This window comes from Triturus cristatus, chromosome 4_2, assembly GCF_964204655.1.
Source record: "Triturus cristatus chromosome 4_2, aTriCri1.1, whole genome shotgun sequence".
NCBI classification, from domain to species: Eukaryota; Metazoa; Chordata; class Amphibia; order Caudata; family Salamandridae; genus Triturus; species Triturus cristatus.
The window spans coordinates 45,914,188-45,932,107 of NC_140586.1; the positions used below are offsets into that span (position 1 = coordinate 45,914,188).

Here is a 17,920-nt window from a genome sequence, read left to right on the forward strand (position 1 = left end):
GCAAATATTTTGGTTTCAAAAAGCACACATTACCATAGTAGTTCCTGGCACTTAAGGGAACTACTTTGTGTATGGATGTGTTCCTTGTGAAAGACAAGAATGCTGTCACTCACAATGAAGTTAGGAAATGGCTGCAGTGGGCTGACCCCCTACCCAATGCTGTACAATGTGGAGGGCAGAAGAAAAATGTAAATAACACCATCACTGACTAATGGATGGTGAGGACTGGCTGAACGCCCCAATAAGTAATTACAATCTGCATATAATTTTAGTAAAATCAAAGATCGTGCTCCAACACCCATGGATACAAATACATACTAGTGCATAGAAACAAAAATCATACTATCATTACACAGAGCATTATAAAAGAAGACTTACGGATCCTCTACCCGAATCCCTATTACCATCATCTTGTTGCTCAAATCAAAAATGTGATTGTTCATCATGGATAAAAAATATACCGATATTAATTAATTTATTCGTGATCCGCCTGTGATATTCAGTGCATGCACTCGCCGTAGCAATACTACATGTTCCATGATTCCATAAGGGTTGGAGCACATTTACTTGATTAGGACTTTCTAGCGGAAATGCGTCATGTTTTTCTTGCACATTGAAAACAACAGATGAACTCCATTGAAGTGCCGTTTTTAAGTCACAGCCTGACAGAGCACCTGTCTAATTTGCTGAAGAAATCTTGGGAACATTCAGAAAGTTGACCTAGGAATGCATTCTGCCCGTTGCTTACCATTGGCTTTGTCACTCACATGTTCTGGCTTTCTATTTGCTGCCTTTATTTGCTTTAGACTTTCAAGCTCGAATTCGTCCCTACTCTTGCCCAACTCTTGTTTATTGTATTCTTCCATGGACTTGCTTTCTGTAAACCTACTGTCACATTTGCTGTGCATTCAACGACAGAGGTCAAATGTCAGGCTGTGTCATCAAGGGAGCTTGTTGTGTTTTTTCTTTCTGTGACTTCGAAGTGAGAGGATTTATGTGATAATCATGCTAGCAACTTAGGCTCTGCTTGAGAAAGGTGGTGCAATGTTATTTTTTTCTAGCACACACAAAAATGTAAGTGTCTGTAAATGAACTGTGCTGATGATCAAATCAATACATTGGATGATGCCATTTCCACACATTATCGTTTGTGCACTGTATAGTTTTATCAGTAAAACTGTATGTGAGTGCAAATGTAAAGGTCATTTCAATTGAAGATGTGTTGCCTGTAATGGCACAACGCTATCATAACCTGCATACTCCATTTTACCCCACTCCATTCTACTCTGCACCACTCCACGCACCTGCACTCTACTCTGCGCAACTCCACACTACACCACTCCACCCCACACTGCGTCCCTGCACTTTTCTTTGCACCCCTCCACTCTATGCCAATGCACTCTACCGCAAACTACTGTACTATGCACAACTGTACTCTTTCCCACTGCACTCTCCACCACTCCGTGTCACTTCACTCTATGCCCAGCTGTGGCTTGTGCAAGTAAGAGCGAAGTGTCGATGGGGCCGGGTGGGGGGGGGGGGGGGGGGATTTCTACAGACGGCGATGAGGAAAAATGAATTATTTATTTAATTTTCCCTCTACAGCTGATAAAATTCCCCCCCCCCCAATCCGGCCCCACTGCCCCACCGTTCTTACCTGCACGAGCCACAGCTGTCTATGCCAGCCTACTCTGCAACGCCACTCTAATCTACTCTGCACCATTGTACTCTACTCTGAAACAGTCTATTCTATGCCACTTCCCTCATTACCACTGCACTCCGCGTCGCTCCACTCTACACTGCATCACTCTATGCCAATGCACTCTACACCACTTTACTCAAACCCAATCTACTCTGCACCACTGCAATCTACGCAGCTATACTCTACCCCATTGTATTCTGTCACTAAACTCTATGCCACTGTATTCTACTGTGCGTCACTGCACTCAACGCCACTCTATTCTACTCTGCACCACTGTACTTTATGCCACTGCTCTGTACGCCACTCTACTCTGCGCCACTGCACTCTATGGCAGTGCACATCACACCACTCTACTATACACCACTGCACTCTACTACAGTATATTCTGTAACACTGCAATCTGCCACTCTACTTTATGCCAGTCTACTTTATGCCACTCTACGCCACAGAATTCGGCATCGCTCCACTCTACGCCACTGAACTCTACTCCAATCGAGACTAAGCCACTTTAATCTGCTCTGCACCACTGCACTCTACGACTTTCTAGTCTATGCCACTTCACTATACTTTGAAACAATCTACTCTATTCCACTGCAGTCTATGCCACTTTATTGCACTCTGTGCCACTCCTCACCATTGCACTTTACACCACTTTACTCAAAACCAATACACTCTACACCACTGCACTCTATGCCGCCAATGTACTTTGCACCACTGCAGTGTACATCACTATACTCTGTGCCACTGCAGTCTACCCCCTTTACTCTTCACCACTGCACACCACTGCACTGTACACCAATGCACTCTATGCTACTCTACACCTCTGCACTTTGACACTCTACTTTTCAGCACTGCACCCTCTACTACTGAACGTTATGCCACTCTCCTCTGTGCAACTCTGTTTTGCCACTCTACTATATGCGACTCGATTCTACACTGCACTATACATCACTTCACTCTACACCTCTCTTCTCTACTCTACTGTATGCCAGTGCACTCTACCCCACACTACTGTGTACCAATGCACTCTTTGCCACTGCACTCTACACCACTCCAGTCTAGGGCACTCCACTCTGTACCACTCCACTCGACGCCACTCCACAAGAATGCACTCTACGCCAATGCATTCTACACCACTACTCTATACCACTCCACTCAATGCCACTTCACTCTACTCTGAAACAATCTACTCTATGCCACTGGACTCTATGCCTCTGCACTGTATGCCACTCTACTTCACTCTGTGCCACTACACTCTACACCTCTGTAATCAATGCTGCGCCATTCTTCTCTACATCACTCTATTCTATGCCATTGCGCTCCATGCCACTACTCTATGCCTCTCCACTCTACCCTGCACCACTATACTCTGAAACAGTCCACTCTGTGCCACTGCATTCTGTGCCACTGTACTCTATGCCACTTTACTCCACTCTGCGCCACTTCACTTTACGCTGTGCCACTCTATGCCACTGCACTTTGCTCTACGCCACTCTGCTCTACACCACTCTAATCTAAACCACTGCTCTCTACGTCAATTCACTCAACATCATTTTACTCAAAACTAATGCACCCTATGCCACTGTACCTATGCCAACTACATTGCACCACTGTACTTTATGCCACTATGCTTTACAACATTCTAAGCTATGTCACTTCACTGTACATCACTATACTCCACTCACCCACCACTTACTCACTCATACAGCCACTCACACAACCACTCACTCTGCGCTACTGCACACTACATCACTACACCAATGTGCTCTACGTTACTGCACTCAACGCCACTCTATTCCACTCTACATCACTGCTTTCTGCACCACTCTTTGCCACATCACTCTATGACACTCTAGTGCACTCTACACCACTGCAGCACTGTACTGTGCCAATGCACTCTACACCACTGTACTCTGCATCACTCCGCTCTGTGCCACTGCACTCTACCCTGCACCACTCTACTCTATGCCACTTCACTCAACGTCACTTTACACTGCTCTTTCCGCCACTGAACTCTGGCATTTTACTCTGCATCACTCCACTCTATGCCCCTGTACTCTACGCCAGTCCACTGTAAACCACTAAAATCTAGTTTTACCACTACACTCTACAACACTTCATACCACTGCATGATATGCCACTTCACTCTACTCTGAAACAATCTACTCTGCCATTGCAGTTTGCACCACTCTATTCCACTCTGCACCACTCCACTCTTGCCTCTCCAAACCATGCTGTCTACACCACTTTTCTCAAAACAAGTACACTCTATGCCACTGCACTCTATGCCAATCTGCTGTGCACCACTGCACTGTACACCACTATACTCTGCCACTGCACTCAACACCGCTCTGTACCATTGCACTCTGTCACTTTACTCTGTACCACTCTATGCCACTGCACTCTACACCACTGCACTCTACAACACTCTACTTTGCAGCACTGCACACTCTGCCACAGAACTTTGCCACTCTACTCTGCACCACTCCACGCCACTGCACTCTACTCTACATCTCTCTATGCCACTCTACTGCACTTTACCCCAATGCACTCTAATCCACTGTGCACCACTGCACTCAGTTGACACTGCATTCTATGCCTCTCTACTCTGCACCACTCTACTCTACACCAGTGCACTCTACCCCACTCTACTATGCACAACTGCACTTTTCGCCTCTGCACTCTACACCACTCCAGCCTAGGCAACTCCAACTCTTTTAGAGTTATTAAAAGAAAACAAAATGTGTTTATATATAGGGACAGAGCCTGCTCTGCAAATCCTCCAGATCTCGTGCAGAGATCTGATTGGCTGCCAATACTTCAACCAGGAATTGTTGGCAGCCATCTTGGCACTCGGACTCTGCCTTGTCCCAAAAATAAGGTAAAAAAAATAATTGTAAAAAATTTTGGACAGGGTAGAAATACCCTGACCCCCTAGCCTCTGTGCTGGCATCACAGAGGGACCCCGCCAGGGCTAAAAAGTATTTTTGTTTTTTAACTTTTGCAGCGAAAATCGTGACAAATTTGCTGCAAATTGTTTATAAAAAAAAAAGTGCGGCCTCCTGTGCTAGTTTTCCAAAAAAAACCCGGGTGGACCAAGTGCTGTCGGCATGCAGATACATTTAAAAATTGAAGGAGGGAGGCTCATCAAGCCCCCCTCTTGAGACTCTTATGAGCCCCGGGGACTACCATCCCCCGGAGCTTCATTTAAATTAAAAAGAGGGGCCACAGGGACCCTCTCCATTGGATTCAAAGAGCCCCAGGAATCACCACCGTTCCAGGGCTTCAAGTTAAAGGAGGGGGGATGCAGGGACACCCCTCCTGGGGCTAACATACGACCCGGGAACCGCCACCTACCCGAGGCTAAATAAATACCAGTTGGGGGGGCCCTGTGTATACCACTGGGCCCCAGGGATCACCACCACCACCCTGGGGCCAAATACATACAGAATGGCACGGGGGGGGGGGGGGGGGCCACGCGACCCCTCCTCCCATGCCATATACGGGCCCAGGGACCACCATCTCCCCAGAGACAACTGTGCATAGCAAAGAAGGGGGGCTCTGCAGCCCCCCTTCTGGAGCCACTAATGGTCCTGGGGGAACCCCCCTCCACGGCTGGCACCTGTTGTCTCCCAAGGTGCCCACCCTCTGGACATAGAGGCCTGTGACAGCTCCAGCCAATTAAGAGTACACACTAGCTCCACTACCAACAAGCGGGAGCTGTCAAACTGCTCCTGCTTGCTGGAAGCAGAGTTTTAGATGGAACGATTGCTCCAGCAAACGGGGAGCTGCATTTCTAGCAGTTCCCTGTGTGAAGGAGCAATTCCGTCAGTCACAAAAGGAGGCAAGCCTGCTGAGACCACAGAGGGCTTGAGGCTCCTTTTCAGTCCACAACGGTACTCTGTGGAGCCAGGGCACCGAGGTAGACATGGCTTTGCCCCTCAGAATGGAGTCCCCAGAGCCAATGTCGGCCCGGGGAGGGGGACACGCAGCCCTTCCTTCCCAATTGCCCAAAAGGCTAAACAGAAGGCTGAAAAACGAGTAGCAAAGGCAATACCGAGCAAAAGAGGGCAAAACAGAGGGCAGAAAAACAATTAGAAAGGGCATAACAAAGCAGAAAAAGGCAAAACAGAGAGCATAAAAACCAGCAGTAAAGGCAAAACGTAGGGCAGAAAAACAAGCAGAAAAAATAAAGCAGAGGGAAGAAAAACAAGCAGGAAAGGTATAACAGAGGACAGAAAAATTAGCAGAAAAGGCACAACAGAACAGAAGAGGCCAAAACAGTGGGCAATCAGACACTCGCACAGTCACTCGCAGACCCATTCAGAGACACAGACACCCACTCACAGACCCACTGAGACACCCATTCACATACCCATTCAGAGTCTCATGCACCCACCGTCCAACCCACTCAGACTCCTGCACTCACTCACAGACCCACACAGAGACTCACACACCCACTCACAGACTCACTGAGACACTCACACTCACTCACAAGCCGACTCACACACACTCATGGAGGCACTCACAAACCCACTCAGACACTGCCACCCACTCTCGCATCCAGTGAGACACTTATGCAGCCACTCCCAGACCCACTTAGACACTCACACAATGAGACACTGGTGCAGTCACTCACACACCCACAGAGACACCAATACACTCACTTACACACTTACTCTCAAAGGTTACAAATTACAGTTAGGAAATCAAATTAAAGAACCTTAGAAAGTCACTTCAAAAAAACAAAGGTTACATCATTAGGATATAACATTTAAAAAACATAGAAATTTAATGAAAAAACATTGAAATTCAGCAGTTATATTTACCTGACCTAACTATAACGTATGCCCCTGCAATGCACTGCTTATGACCTCACATATTAAATCACTCATGAGATGGTCAGTGAAATCACTGATGACATCTCAAATGATATCTGGCTAACATCATCCACAGAACTTCTCTCACACCCCTATACAACCTCTCATACACCACTCACATATTCCTTCACAGACCATACAATTACTAACACAACCACTAACTCATTCATAGAGCCAATCACCCACAACTTACTCACTCATACAGCCACTCACACAACCACTCACTCACCCACCCATACAAATAATCATACAACCAGTCACACGCCCGTACAGCCACACACTCACCCGTATAGCTACTCACACACATACTTATTCACTTATACAGCCACTCTCTCACCCATAAAGCCTCTCAACAAAGCCACTCACCCATACAAGCATTCACACAGTCACACATCCATACAACCACTTACATAACCATTCACACATCTATACAAGCACTCCCACATCTGCTCATTCACCCACATAGCCATTCATACAGACACTCACACACCAACTCACTTAACCAAACACCCACTCAAACAGCTACTCACTCACCCATACAGCCACTGAGACACCCACCCACCCACTCACTCACCAATAGAGCCACTCACACAGCCTCACACTCATTCACACAGATACTAACTCACCCAGCTAATCACACCCACACCCACTTATGCAGCCGCTCACACAACAGGAAGCACACAGTCTCCCAGAACCCCGCAGCCAATCACAACACTGCCTTACAGCAGCCTTGTGATTGGTCTGAACACCATAGTTCGGCGCTCAGAGAGGGACTGGGAGGCTGTGCATGTTCTCCACCCAGGCTGTACAACACAGCCTGTGGAGAACATGCAAAGTTCGTATGATGGTTTGGACGGCCCGAGATGGCCACCCAAACATTCATGGGCACTTAATGCGCAGCCACCACTCCTATTCCCTCTACGTCCGGGAGCCCGGCCCCCTCCTAACCTAACCTGGCTTCAACAGCAAGCTCAATACAAAATTAAAAGGATAATAATGAAACATTATTATCATTTTATTTTTTGTTTTGAGCTTGCAGTTGAAGCAGTGGGATGACGCTCCACGCCTTAGTGGAGGAGTTGCCACTGCTTTTATCATTACTTCAATTGTGTAAATCCCCCCCCCGGCCTCCCTTAAGGGGACATTTTTTATTTTCTGAGGGCCTGGGAGGTCAAATTGTTTGCCAAAGATTCTTGGAATGTAGTTGTGTTGCAGAAAAGCACACACTCTGGGACCCCACCTCTAGACGTGAGCGCGTGTGCATGTTGTGTGCATATTTGACAGCTTGATGAGCACAAGATCTTCTTTTCTGTCTCCCATATTGTGTCCTCTGACTTATAGCTGGAGGTCCACCTTTGACAGATTTAGGCAATGATGCTTGTTCTTTATTTATCCACTGTATGCTGTGCCTTATGATGTATGGATGTGAGTGAGGTGAAGCAGCCGTACCAGTCACCTTGCAATCTTTTCTTCCCCTTTGTAGACAGAGCACATTCCTCCCTATGATGTGGTGCCCTCAATGAGGCCTGTGGTGCTTGTGGGACCCTCGCTGAAAGGATACGAGGTAAGGTTGTGTTGGTTATCACACTTAAGATGCTCATTAACACCCCCATCTCTGCAGCACCAATTTCATGGAGTTGCTCTGTTTCCATTGATTATAGAACTCTACCCCACTCACTGCACCCTTCACCCCCACACCATCCCTTTTTTTACCCTTTCATGATGCCCTGTTGACCACACCACTCTTCCACATTGCCACCTCATCCGCCTCTTACATCCGACTCACACGTCTTCCATGCTGACCACTGCCAACATTTTACCTTCTAATCATTGACCGAACCCCTCATTAGCTTTCCCTTCTAATAGCACCCTTCATAATGCCCTTGGCACTCCTGACTGATGAAAATAGCTAAAGAAAATTTGCCACTGAGGAGAAAGGACAGGCTGGTGAGTCTGCAGTCTTATTATTTATATTGGCTCGAAAGATTAAAAATACAGTAATATTTTGAGAGGCTCTTCCCCTGCAGAGGTTAGTCATTTCTTAGAAACACCTCTTATCCTGTGGCAACTTTTCACACTTTGTGCACTGCTCAGTGTAGATCATAACCCCAGCAATGAAGACGGCAGCATTCTTTGGATTGCGATGGGAATACATGCTGCCTTATGACTGTTGTGTCAGTTCACCGAACTGCTGCAGCAGCAGCCAAATGCTCCTTACTCCAGCTCCCAACTTTATCTGGATAAGCATTTGAGATCCCACAAACTCCTTCAGCATCTCCAGCAGGAGTTTGGGATAATGTGGTTTATACTATTCTTTGCCCCAGAGGGCCACTTTATATCTTACTTGCCAGGCCAAAGTGCTCGATACGAATATCCTAGTTTCCTAATCTACTTTCGAGAGGCACATTTTCCTTCCCCTTTAAAGGAAACTCGAACACTATCTCCTTATCTTCAGGCACTCATTGTTTTCACACTTTTCGTGCTGGTGGGTCTCTGGAACTCTGGCCAGTGTGCAGTAGATGGATGATCTGCTGAACCTTAGGTGCCTTTCTGCCTACTCAGGGGTACTTGAGGCCTGAGCTGTCCTCTCTTCACGTGATGTTAACTGATACCTTACGACGACTTCTTCCGCTACCTGCTCCAAGCACTGCAATCTTGAGAATCTTCCAATATAGCCATTTGAAGCCTCTATTTTCTGAAAACCTTTCTGGTCTTTTGGTGTTTATTCTTGTAAACATATATTTTATCTCCATTACTAGTACCTTCACCTTGAGTCATTCCTTTCGCTTTAGAATTCTCCTTCCTGGCCACCAGTTAGACTTTTACTGCATAGGGGGCCTTTCATACATTATTCCACCACACTTGGGCCTACCAGACTTCCACCCTCCGAGTATGTTCTACTACTCTATATATACTTCCTTGTTCAGAATCAGTGGCATGGCTGCCTTCAGCTTCTTCAGAGGTGGTCAGTTCCACGGTTCCAACCTTTCATTTAGTTTTCTTATCTCTCATGCCATATCACTCAATCGGATCCTTGATAAGGATGAGTGGTCAGAGTTGGTAAATGACTTGGAGCATGACTTAAAACTTCACTACCTGTTATGTCAAAACTTTGCCGAAGAGGAAGATTATGATGCTTATTAGGAAAGACACTTAAGACCCTTCCTCTGGGCGCTGCCACCCTGGATGGGTAAAAAAGCCCTAACTTCCTAAAGTGTGTTCAGTTCATGAGGGATGAATTCCACAAGAGGTTCCCAGAACTGTACCTGAAACCTCAGTTGCTACCTCCAGTGGACTGTACCGCAGCCACCTTCAGCGATGCCTGCAACTTCATTGCCACATCAGGCACTCAACTCACTAAAATGTCTGGTGGTCCAGGCGACGGCAGAGGCTATTGGTTCCTCCGTGATTAGTTTACTTTCTTTTGCACGGTAATTTGTCTTGGTCCCGTAAGCAGGAAACCAAGAATGGGTTTGTGAGGAGAATTTGAAGGAGGAACAATGAGTATATATCATTTATAAAGGCCAGCCGGACAACAAGACGGCAAGGATTCACCTCTTGGTGACATGGACCATTTCCACACCTTCACAGAGAAACAGAGAGCGATTTAAAGGTGTCTGCCCTTACCATCATCACAAAGGAAAGGAAGTGCTGATGATTTTAGAGGGAGACCAAGACAGACTGAAGACCCCCCATGTCTTTGATCACCTACTACAAGAGAAAGCCCCTTAACTGTATATTTCACCTTGTCTGCCCTAGTTGTGATAGACAGAAAAGAGCAACAAATAAGGTTGCCTTCATCTCCTACAAGTGCAGTAGGGGTAAGCCCCAACAAGACTCTGCTCACAACTTATGTCATATTTTTAAAGGCGTTCCATTAACAAGCGCTTCCTAGCTCTCTGTTCCCTGACAGAGTGGGCAGGCAGCAGAATGCAGGTTGGAAAGTGAATAAATGCTACAGAAGCCACAGCAGTCAAAACTCCCTGTTGGCGCTGTCGCATTATGACCGGCAAATGTGGGCCAGTCCTTCACCATTCCTAAAGTTCTGACCACCAGAGTAGAGAGCGGACGCTAAGGCAATCCCGTGGGAAGGAGCACTGGGGCCAGCCATGTTATTGACATGTCTGAGGGTGTGTTGGACACAGTTTGCAAGCATTTAGCCAACAGACATATACTCCGCAATACTAGGTGTGAAGTACAAACTCCTTTCTTAACATAGAGGCTAATGTCTTTTTGACATACTTTAAAAAAACAAACACCACTACCCAGGTCATTAGGACCTAAAACATACAGAGATACAGCCAGGGGTGCCTTTTTATATAGTTACTGTAATGCATACTTGTGTGGGACGGTGCTCAGTGGCGAAATGGTTTATTCAGCATCTCATGAGATACTAGATGGTGTGCTGCCAATTGCTTGATGAATGGTGCTTGAAGTTGAACAGCAGCTGAGACTGATGCTGTACAGAGTCCTGTATAGGCTGCTGCCTTCTTGTCGGGTGTGTGTACAGAGTGTTATGGCATAAGGCGTACTGTTGTTGGGTAAAGTTGCAATGCAATGGATGAGTTTTGATTGACTTTGTTCTGTGATGTTGGGTTCCAGTGTTATGAATGTGTAAGTTACGCAGGTGGTGAGTGATATGTGTGTGGGTATATGGAGGGAATTGATGTGCAAGGTGGGGTGTGTGGAGAGGTGTGTGATATCATGAGCTTTTTCTCCGGTTGATTCAGGAAACTTCAGTATTTAGAGAACAGACTTGTTTTGCGAAATAAGTTCTCGTGAGGCACTTGTATGGAACTGAATTCTTCCAGTAGCAATATTGGGATACTTGCAAGTTCCTACTAAGACCGACTACGGCAGCCATACCTTGACGCTGCGTTAAATAAGTCGATTTTGAAGCAAATTTGTATAGCAAGACTTATGGTTCTGCCGATCAAAGACATCAACAGGCGTTGGAATGCCTTATCGGCAATAACAACCTGTAGACTTTGCCACCAACATGAGGAATCCTTGGCCCATCTGGTCTGTACATGCCATTGTTTGTTACATGCACGACGCACTTTATTAAAAGCTCTGTTTTTAAAATACCGGGTGCGGACCTGCATTGAAGCTATGAAACTTCTTTTTAACTTAGAAACTCCAATGGAATTGGCAAGGTTTGCAAAGTTCGCATATAAGGGTAAAGATCTTTTAAGTAAAGCCGCGCACATTGCTCTTATTTGAAACGAATTTACTTGGCATGAAGAACTCACGCTTCATTTAGGGTTGTATATCTTGCACCTTATTGAAATGGAATTGTCCATTTCATTTAGTACCTGGCTTGCACATGCCATTGTCGGACCCATGCACTTCATGATAATACTGAATCCTTTATTCAAACCATGGGTTGAACATCTTTAAGACCGCTATGAATGCACTTTCAACTCGGAGGCCCCGTAAGACTTGCAAATCTTGTACATAAGAGGAAGGACTCGCTAATATCGAATTGATTTATTAGTTTTACACCAGCTCTTAACAGATTTTACCTGTTTTAATGCCCTTTTCGTAAAAATCACTTTACTTTGTTTTAGTACATAGAAGACATCAAATTCACTAGGCATACCTATTGTACCAATTGTAATGAAGTAAGCAAGTTCCGGGGCGATTTTATTTGAATTTTTTGTAACAATTTTATGTCAATTGACAGATTAAAATTACACTACACTACACACACTTGTATAGTATATTGTTGTGTAATGTGGATATGGTGCATGTGAAGTGAGGTGTTGTGAGTGGTGCGGTTATGTGAAGTTGCTGATAAGTTGTACTGGAGGATTGGTGTTCGGAGGAGCAGTGCTCCAGTATTATGATTGATTGGTGAGTTGTTGTTTGTTAGGTTTGTAGTATGAAGTGGATTATTGGGTGCAGTGAGTTTTGTCGGGGTAAGTTGTTTGGTTGTCTTGGAGATGGGTGATGTGTGTTGCGTTGATCCTACTGCTTTGTCGTGGTGCATGCTAAATGTTCTGGTGTGGTCAACTGTTAGGTGTTGTGCGTGTGAAGTGATGTAAGAATGAACATCTGTCGACCAGGTTGTGAGTGAAAGTTCTGGAAAGGTGCTTGAGAATGATGATAGGCTACACCTCACCACAGTTGTTGTTCTGGTCATGTTATAAAGTTATATTGTGTGACAACGATAACCTTAATGCTCCCTTTAAAAATGTGCTGTACGTTTGAGGATCCAAATTATAGCAAAGCAGCCCTTTCGTTGCATTAATAAAGACCTTATCACATTAGCAGGTCTGACTCTCGAAGGTAAAATGTACTTTTTCTCTATTCTACCATGCTAGGTGACCGATATGATGCAGAAGGCGCTCTTTGACTTCATGAAGCACAAGTTTGATGGCAGGTGAGGCATTCTTTTTCACTGTGTTGGTACTGAATAGCTGTGACTATAGTGTGGCCAGTGCTTCCCAGCTGCTGACACTTCACAGAGATCTGGAACAAACAAGCTGCCCTCTGGTGAAGATTCAAACCGGTCCAGCCAATACCTCTCCTAAGGAATGGATCGGAATGTGTTTGTGTTTTTGGTTATGTTTGTACTGTCCCACATTCAGAAATAGGCTTGGTTGCACTTGCAGCGTGAAAGTTGCTCCATAAGAGCAACACTTTCAAACTCAAAGAAGGTAAACTAGCACTAAACCCCAGCATACAGCTATGAAATGTAGGGCTTTACTTTTTTGAATTCGTTCCGACCTTAACAATTCGCAGTGACCCCTGCCTGGATGCCAAAACTGTTCTGGAAATCCACTATCGGACATAGAATATTCCTTTGCATCCCGTCCGCATGGAACCAGGATCCGATCTTGGCATGGAAAAGATACCTATGATTTTAGCAGGGTAGTCAACTGGTATAAGAGCAACATGTTTAAATGCTTATAGCATGAATCTTGTCAACGTTTCATGTACTGAACATAATGCAGCCATCAAATAGTTGGGCTTGCATTGATACTATATTTTTCAGCCTTAGCATTGTCTTGAATGACCAACTATGACATTGAGCTGAGGTCCACAAAGCCTTCCAATTTAGAAGCCTGGAGCACACTTGGGGTTCACGGAAACATCTTAACGAAAGACCAGAACTGTCAGTTCCATGACTATGGATGTTCTGCAAAGAACATTTGTGATCTAGCGCTTTAGGAAGTTTTCTGAATGACTCCCAAATTTGCAGCTAGCGGTCTATTTTTTCAATTTGCAGTTTCCGGGAAGTGGGGGGGGGGGGGGTGGTCAGGCTTAGGTTTTGTCCTCTGTGTAACAATGTATATTAGGTAGATATATATAGAGTGCGTGCAAAGCCACAATGCCGTAAGTTGCAAATAATGTTTTACATTTTTGCCCAAGTGCTTGAAACCACAGATAAATATTGAATTACATATGTCTTGGATGGGGGCAGAGATCCCCTGGAGATTTGTCTGCTAAGGCAGCCAAGCCCGAACTCGTCTCCACTTAAAAGGTGGAATATTCAGACAAGGAAGAGTGTGACTCCATAGAGACTTTGACTTATTTTTAAATCAAAGCAAGAAAAACATGCTTCGAAAGTTAAGTTTTGAGTTTCTATAAATACAACCTAATCTTAGCTGTAAAAATACCACAAAGACCTCAAAGGAAGATCTGTAGCCATCTTTACGACAAAAACATACTTGTTTGAAAAGAGACTGAAACCGAAGGATTAAACAGCTGTCAGTGGTGTAGCTTCACAATCGACCCGGTAATACTGAAATACAGGCCTCATCAGCCAAGAAAAGCACATTCAACTTTAATCTAAAACATCTCAAACAAACCCGAAAAATAATTCTTCTGAATTGGTTATCTTGCACCAAAAAATATTCACGTCCAGCATTTTTGACAAGATTTGCAAGATATCACCGCAAAGACATAGAAAAATACCATTGATAGCCCCATTGTGCCATATAGATGAGACCAGGCATGAGGTTGGAAAGATGCAAAAAAAAAATGTTATTTCTCGTTTCATAATCAAAATGCAAAGTGCAGCAAATAAAATAGTTGGTGGGTGCAGCAAAGCACCACCACCAACATTTCACTCATCTCTGTTGCATGGCTGTAAGAACTGTCCCTATCATACCTTCAAACTCAAAAGCAACACAAGCTATTGAGGAAGCCTTTAATCCTCAATGCCTCAAAAGGAGTGTAAAAAGAGTATACATGTGATTCTCAATATGACCTATGCTGAGCCCTAAACCGGAGACCCATCTCAGACCCAGATGAAGAGTAAAAACAGTGAAATGGTGAAGACAAAAACACTGAACTGCCATGTTAACATAATAGAAGATTGCATATTACATTTCATACTACAACGGAATGTAAACAAGGCATTGATCAATTAATACTATATATCAGATCATAGTGAATGATAAAGAAAGAGAGCAGAGAGTGAGTATTCAAGGGGGTTTAACATTTTCAGAATTGAGGGAGGAATTACGTTGTAAAACAATCTGGTCTAACTAAGAAGTAAGGGGTAACCAAAAAAGCTCTCCAAGTGTTGGTTTACAGGAGAAGGCAACATCAAATCTATGAAAGTGGCAGAGGCTATTCCACCAGTGTTGTATAGAAAGTTTAGAAAGATTTTTCCAATTGAGGGTAATGTGTTGAAAGGCAAGAGCAAGCATGAGATATTAGTATTTTCCTTCCCCTCTCCTTCCTTCCATTCCCTTCTCCCCTTCCCCACGCCATATAAAACCCTAAAAATAGCTTTTATACTGCTTTATTATACTAGCCACATTTTTTTTTTGTAATTCTGCCTCAACATTTGATTTTATTGCTAGTATTTTTATTTTCTATTTCTTTGTTTGTTCAATAAAGCTTTTCAAACACAAATAAAAACACTGAACTGCCAGGAATATTCACCAGAACAGGCAGACATGGAATCCTAGCCAAATATAGCACCAGAGGTGACTGCTTATAATAAGCTCCTATACAGAGGGTAAGAACTATTTTTGGTACAGATAGAGCAGAAATTGAAGACAACGCCAGCTTCATATTTGACCCGAGTACCCGTTGACAAATGGTCGATTAATATTGTCCAATGCTTCACACTGCTTCCCAGCCTGTTAGTGACAATCTCGCTGCGCCCCAACAGTGTACCCTGTCAACCCCTGTGAAGCCGCAGCAAAAGGCCCCCTATAGGTCATGTAGATCCTGTTTCAGTGATTCCCACCACTACCCTGAAATACATACTCAACCAAGGCTCCAATATTGGACAACAAGCTACCAACTAGAGAGAGCAGGAGGCTTAACACAGCAGTGAGTCAGGAGCCACCGCTTCCAGGCAAATTGCTAACCCACAGTGTTATTGTCCAAGAAGGAGAAGTACTTGCAAACACATGCATCGCTTGATATTCATAGCCAGTGCTCAATTTGAGCTGGTGGGGCCCATTGGCACTTATTTTTGGGGACCGGTACGTTTTTTCCTTAAGAGACTTTGACTCAAAGCAATAGTCAGAAAAACAAAAAAAGGGTGATGGGAGGAGGAAGATAAAGGCAGAAAACAATGACAAAAAAAAGGCAGGAATGAAAAAGAACCTGCAACATTGAGATAAAAGGTTAGGGAGTTTCTGGAGGAGGAGGAAACCGGCACAAGGTGGAATCACGTCTATGCTGCCTTGGTATTCTGCACCCCGACATTCGATAGCATCAGTCCCGGGCTTCTAAGCAAAACAGGGTACTGGCACCTATTCTGTTACAAGTTAAGAATGGTTATCGTGCTGTGAGAAGGTGCAGTGCTTAGGAATCACTTAGTGGCTGGATCTGGGCTGGATGTTAACGCAGAGGCAATAAACATGCTCTTTGATGAAACCTATTTGTCCACCCAAGGCGATAAAAAGGCCACTTAGAAAATTAGAAAGGAAATGGACAGCATGGACTTAATGAAAGCTTTGTAGCAAAAAATATATCTCCTAAAAAGAATCCATGTGGACACGAAGGCCTCCTCCACTACAGGGATCCTATTCACAGAGCCACCTCCCTGACACATGGGGAATACCAGTGATCCTTGTGACATCAACTTAGATTTGATGTCTTCTTTCTTTCCAACACTTCATTTAAAAGCAGAGGACACTCTTTGAGAGATGAAGCCTCATTCAGCGATTGTTGCTTTTCTCCCACACACTTCTGCACCCAAAAAAGGAGAAAACAGAAGATCTTCACATACATCTGGAAGAAGATCACCAGCAAGTGAGTCCTGCGGTAATCTCCCATGCTTTCTACATAGACACCAATAAACCACAAAGCAAGACAGAAGGCAATAAAGAATCTTCTACATTTACTGCTGGAGGATGTTCAAGCACTGCTTGACAAGGGCACTACCGATTAAGGTCAAAAAGAGAAGTAGGAACAAGGCATATAGTCCCAAGTAGATCTGATCACAAAGAAAGAGGGAACTTTAAGGTCAATATTTGACCTATGTCCATTAAACATAGCGCCAAAAAGTGCTTAGCGCCAATGGTCATGGTAGCCCGTTACCAAGTCACAATTTGAAGCCGAACACGATGGAGCACGAGTCAGTTAAACCAGCCTGGTTCAACCGGGTCAGAAGCTTTATCTTGGGACTTAGGGGTGATTTTGTTTTGGCGGTAATGCTACTCCGTCGCAAAGGTTACAGAGTAGCCTTACTGCCAGAATGCGGACTTGTGGCCAAATTTATATGTGGGGGGATCTTAGTATTAATCACGGTGGAGGCTAATCCGTCACCACCCTTATTAATCTCCTCCGACGGCCCTGCGGAGTAAAGGCAGTTGGAAGCTGAACTGTCATTCCACCCACCTTATTTAAGTCGGTGGAATGACAGGTCAGTTTTTACTGCCAGTTACCGGTAGGAAAAAGTTGGCGGTAAGGGGTAGTGAAAACTGATAAATGCTTTGCACTTTTCATTGGGGGTCTGGGGGGACATTCAAATAATTAGCACCTGCATATTTATGTGGAATGTAGGGAAAGTATGCAACATTACAGCCTTAAGCAAAATGCACAGCCAACATCTGGCATATTTTAGCATGAAATGCACCCTTGCTTTAATTTTAGATAAAAAAAAATGCATTTACGCAAAATAAATAACACAAAAGACACAAGTGCCACAAACAGCAGACTCTCTCATTCTGGTCATTCATGGTTTCCCCTGGGGTCATGCTAAAGGTTTGCCATCAACAGCACATAACTTTGTCGACGTGATATAATAGCATAATTTCATGAATTTCGAGTAACAAGTGTAACACAAACTTATTGAAATTTTGTAAGATTTCACCTTAGTAATTTGCCCAGGCTCACATTTAATGAGATCTCTCTGTAGTTA

The 17,920-nt window shown here is 44.5% G+C and overlaps 1 protein-coding gene across 3 annotated transcripts in view; it reads left to right on the forward strand.

Moving 5' to 3' along the window:
* CACNB3 (calcium voltage-gated channel auxiliary subunit beta 3) overlaps positions 1–17,920 on the forward strand; it is a 249,587-nt gene that overhangs the window by 194,288 nt on the left and 37,379 nt on the right. For all 3 annotated transcript variants that reach the window (XM_085600398.1, XM_085600397.1, XM_085600394.1), the window contains exons 7-8: positions 8,066–8,146; positions 12,909–12,967. In XM_085600398.1, the coding sequence (XP_085456524.1) occupies positions 8,066–8,146; positions 12,909–12,967 (140 nt within the window). The remainder of the gene's footprint in view (positions 1–8,065; positions 8,147–12,908; positions 12,968–17,920) is intronic.